The sequence below is a fragment of the Morone saxatilis genome, unplaced genomic scaffold (assembly GCF_004916995.1).
Source record: "Morone saxatilis isolate NCDOM2014 unplaced genomic scaffold, NCSU_SB_2.0 Contig12, whole genome shotgun sequence".
Classification (NCBI taxonomy): domain Eukaryota; kingdom Metazoa; phylum Chordata; class Actinopteri; family Moronidae; genus Morone; species Morone saxatilis.
In genome coordinates this window covers 26,317,842-26,322,851 of record NW_023339674.1, presented here as the reverse complement: position 1 = coordinate 26,322,851, position 5,010 = coordinate 26,317,842, and the positions used below count along the sequence as shown (strand labels likewise).

Genomic DNA, 5,010 nt, shown 5'->3' with positions numbered 1-5,010 from the left:
GGTCCGCGACAATCTTTTCAAGGATAGTGTCAACAAAAGCTGAACATTATAGGCATCATGAAAGTAGACTTTATGACAGAACAGTTGTATTGGATTGCCTTAGACTGTACAGGTGTACCTAATACAGTGTATACCATTACTGTGTGATTTATCAAATAAAGTCCATTAATTTGCACACCTGTCACAGTTTGGGGGACTGTCGTGACTCCAGGTGTTTAGTTGGCTCTGGTTATCTGTAGTGAATTTAACGGCCACATTTACGTTCGGTTCGGTTTGTGTTTGTGGGCAAGGTGCCATCTCGTTACGAAAGGCAAAAGACAGTGCAGGCGACGGAGCAGTGTGCTACCTGACGCTAATGCTAGTTAGCCAGCAGTCTGCGGATATCAGAATGATGTCTTAAGCAGATGTATCATTGTGTGGACTTTCCTGCTCTTTCTGTGATGACACTGATAATTAAAGTAAATGTCTGTGTTCTACTTTGAATCAAGCTGAATCATCTAACAGCCTGTAGTTGTATGAGATAACCTGAGCTTGCTGTATATACATACTGATGACACCCTTATAAGAATTATGATGTTTCAGTCATGTTTTTGTTTTTAAATTGTGAATTGTTTTGCACCCAGTGCCTGTGATTCTGCTGTGTTCAGGCTACAGAAGCAGACACATACTGACATACTGTGCTATTGTAGTTCACACTTACTATTTTTCTACCCAAGGAATAGCCTTGGCTTTCTTCTCTGTACTGGGTCCTGCTGCTGCCTTGTCTTTCTGAGGTCTGGTAGACTGAACAGTAGCTCCTTTCAGAAAGGCCTGCATGACTCCTCCTGATTCTGGTAAAAGCAGCAGAAACACCTGGAGAGAAACAAACCTACAGGTGTACAAACAGACACACACATAAGACAAATATTACTTAAAACCAAGCTGCTTCACTTGAGTAGAAGACACATAATGTCTGTAATATGAGAAGGTACCACCAGGGACTTAACAGTATTGCAGACTCATCTGTCAGAGTGATTGAACTAACATGAGAACCTGAGACTACAGTCAAAAGGTCAAATGGGTTTACCTACGTTGTGACAAACACAACACCACTGCATAAGTGTGGATGAGGTCAGACTCGCGTACGTAACGTTACCAGACTTCATTTAAAAATTCGATCATTTAACAAGGCGTTCTATGTCGATAAATAATACCATAAAGTCTAACGTTACAACTATAAAGACCTAACGTTAACTTGTACGTTGTTTGACACTACAAGATCCAAACTCAGCCTTGTAACATTAGTTTGATGTAACGTTAGTTCGATTGTAAAAGCGACATTCAACAGGTTTAATTTTACAGCCGATAATATTTGCTACCAGTCACCTAACTCGTTATTAATTAAGTAAATAAGTTGGTGGATGATACCGAATTGTACAGTTAACGGAGTTAAACATAATCTAAATGCCATTTTCTCCGAACTGTGTAGCCATGTCAGATGTGAGAAGAATGAGAATAAAATGAACAGTTTCTGAATGGAGTTTGGCAGCAACGTTGCCACCTCTCAGCACGGAGAATGAACGTTGTTCCTTGTAAACTTAAGTGACCGTTGACCTTAAGCATTAAAAATGACAATTATTGACTCATCCTGACATCCTAGCTGCAATGAAATACATTATAGCAAACGTTACATAACGTTACAATAGTAACTGACGCGCTAACAACAATTAGCCAAGTTAGCCAGTACTGGCCTGTTTACTGTTAGCTGACAGTATTAGCCAACTGTTAGCCGTTGATGCTGCACATAGACACATCGCTCTGTCTTTATATATCAACCGCTGTTGAGACTAAACTCTGACTTAAATATACCACACTGAAAGTTACTTACTGCGTGCACAACCTAAATGATATTTCTCCTGATAACTGAGCGTCAGCTACAGTCCGGTTGTTGACATGTGTAACAGCGGCTCTGTCTTCCCGCTCTGGCGGAGAAACTTCCGTTGACGATATCTCGTGTCGTCCAATCAGATGCTGCGGATGCTGGAGTTGGTCCTGGCCCTTCTTTCCTCGCTCACGTCTCCTCCCATCCTTTTCTTCTCCTTTCCTCTCTTGTTTCCTCCCCTCTCAATACTCTCTAATCTCATATTACTCTGCTTTGTTAATGCACTATTTCTTATTATATTATGGAAGAAAAAAATCTGTAAATCATTATAATGACACATTTGGTATCTCAGAATAATGACTTTGTGATACTAGGTCATTATTTTGACATACTAAGTCAATATTTGTTGAGAGTTTCTCATTATAATGACCTACAGATTTTTCCCCATCACATTGGTGGAAATGGGCTTCCATATTATATTCCAAACTGATGATATAAAGAATAAATTAAACATTGTATTTGTTGATAAATAAAGTATCTATCCATCTATTTATGAATTAGCCATTTAAAAAAGCCAATTTACTACAGTGAGTACAGCACACATTGCCCAGCGTTATGCTCTGCTTTGTCTGCCAGCTGCTGCTTCTGTTTGAGCAGGGTCTGTAATTGGCTGGCAGGGTGAGGCTGAGTGCAGATGTCTCTGGTTAATGGTCGTCTCCCAGGCAATCTCCACAGTCCCAGGAGCCATCGGGCTCAGAGAGAGATGCTAATGTCCCCGCGTAGCATTGTTTGTTTGCTTTGATCAAAACATGGAGCAGGATCAGCAGAGTGGCCTCTGGTAGCACTGAATGAACCCAGGCAGGCAAAGCATGAATGACGGTTTGGGGGCTATTGATTTGTTTTGTTTCAGCCCCTATAAGATAATGATGGAGAAATCAGAGGCTTATGGTTATTGTCTAAAAACAATTATGAGTTAATTATATTTAAAATGATCTTCTGTGTTATTTTTCCCTTTCTTTAATAAGAATGAGGGAACATTTCAGTTTGAGGATCAGTCACTAGCTCCAGTCCATATACAGCCCCAGCTCCAGGCACCAGGATTTCTCTCACAGACCTATTAACCCCCACCCCATCCACCACCCTCCCCTCCCCTCTGTTTCTCTGTGTGTCTCCCCCGCCCTGCAGGCAGGTATAGCAGCCCTCTGATTCGTTTTTTTCTCATTGTGACTCAGCTTCTTTATTAGAGCAGAGAGCCATCAAAGCAGCAGCAGCAGCAGTGCTTTCATTACCCAGAGCCTGGTGAATGCCTACAGTGGGAGAATATACACAGGAGCATCCTTTCTTTTTGTCCAGGTTGGGCATGTCTGGAATTGAGTGTCATTTTCTTTTTTTTGCTGTGAGGATCTTTGGACTTTGAGGCTTCTTCTCACTTTTTGGATCTGTTTGCCAGCATCCCAAAAAGGACTGATTAACGGTCTGATGGTTAGTTGACTAAACAGCTTTTTTAAAGTGAATTATTGAGTAAATATAGAGACAAACTGGGTCTGTTCTTTCATGATTTTCTTGCTTGTTTTTCTCTAACTGCCTAGTCTGCCGGCTGTCAGGCTGACAAACTAATAGTCTCTTTTGTTCACTGACTGACTGGCTGCGGTGTTAATTGTCTGGTTGACTGGCTGCCTTGTTTATTTCACCTGTGCCTGGCTCACAAGTTGATTATAGCACTATTTCACTGACTGGCTGGGAGTGGCCATCATCACTGCCATCCTCTGACTTTGTGATTGTTTGGATTTTGGAAAAGCTGTAAGGAAGGTGAGAAGAGCATAAGACCCCCCCCCCCCAAAAAAAACTAAAATAAAATAAAGAAACAAGAAGCAAAGGAGAGAAAAGCACAGGGGAAAAAACACTAGATTACGGCTCAAAAGACTGTGGTGGAAGAAAAGGAAGGAAGGGTGACGAGAGGAGGCGTGGTGGCGGAGAGAGAGAGAGAGAGCGACGAGAGAGGGAAGGGGAGGAGAGTGGATGCGGACCCACACCCTGAGATGCTGTGCTGGCTGAGAGAAGACGAGATGTCGGTCCAGGAGCTGCTACAGAGGGTGCAGTGTGTCATCACTCATGTCGGTAAGTCGTCCCACCCCCCCTTTTTTTCTATCTACCTCTTCATATTTCACATGGCTGGAGCTTTTTTTGCTTTTCAAGAGTGTCTCCTTCTGTACGGGAGAGCCATGTTCTCTCAGAGTGCCCCTCGTTGTTGTAGTCCAAGTGTGGAAGACGTGTTACAAGGTCGTATCTTTTCCTGGACACTGAATCGGTGAAAGTGTGAAGGAAGCAGAGCAGATGAGAGAGAGGCAGGGACTCTCCATCCTCTCATCAGGACCACTGAATGCAGAGGATTGCTCTGCACATGGGCAGAAGAGAAACTGTGTCTTTAGGATAGGGTGTCATTGAGTTTGATCGATGCTGTCGCTTTTTCTATGGTTATCAGCACATTCGATAAGATAAATTAATTGGTGCGTTTCACTGTTTAAATTCATTGTTAATGAGATTTGCTTGTGTTTGATTTGTCTGAGTGAGATCAGGATCAGATCTTCTGTCTTTTATTTTGAAAAGATTTACAAGAATGCAATTATAGTGAACATCCTGCAGTTAGTATGATTAGGGCTTTCAATACTTTTATTATGTGCAAACATTTCTGCTGGTAAATGACTCAAAATCCCATATTTTATTTACAAGATTTACAAGATCAATATTTCATAGATTTCTCCAGCCTTCTCCTTCCTTCTCTACCTCGCTCATTTTCCCCCTTTCCTTCATTTCCATCCCCTCTGCAGCTCCACCATTCCTCCTTCCCTTCTTCCCATCCTCCCTGGCATCTCCCTTCCCTCCCCCTTTCTTCCGCACCCTCTTCTCCCTCTCTCTCCCGTTCAGCGTCCGGGTTATTTCCCCGGCAGGTTGGGGAAGTAGGTTATTGTGCCACGCTGGAGACTGTCGCACGGCATCCTCCATCACTGCACTTCCTGCTTTGCTCAGCAGCAGCAGAGGGGAGTGATGGGTAGGGGGTGATGGAGGAGGATCCTGTGCAGAGCGTTGCTATGGAAACTGAAGCAAAGGGGGCCTGGATTGATATAGTGGGAGCTGGGCTGACAGAGGAT

At 42.9% G+C, this 5,010-nt stretch overlaps 1 protein-coding gene across 2 annotated transcripts in view; it reads right to left on the bottom strand.

Moving 5' to 3' along the window:
- Positions 1-1,988, bottom strand: part of rfc4 (replication factor C (activator 1) 4) — a 7,848-nt gene extending 5,860 nt beyond the window's left edge. The window contains exons 1-2 of one of the 2 annotated variants that reach the window (XM_035654040.1): positions 1,868-1,988; positions 701-868 (exon numbers count right to left, since the gene is read on the bottom strand). In XM_035654040.1, coding sequence (XP_035509933.1) covers positions 701-816 — 116 coding nt within the window. In that variant the 5' untranslated portion in view covers positions 817-868; positions 1,868-1,988. The remainder of the gene's footprint in view (positions 1-700; positions 869-1,867) is intronic. The other variant, XM_035654041.1, reaches the window with a different exon arrangement.
- Positions 1,989-5,010: the final 3,022 nt, after the last annotated feature.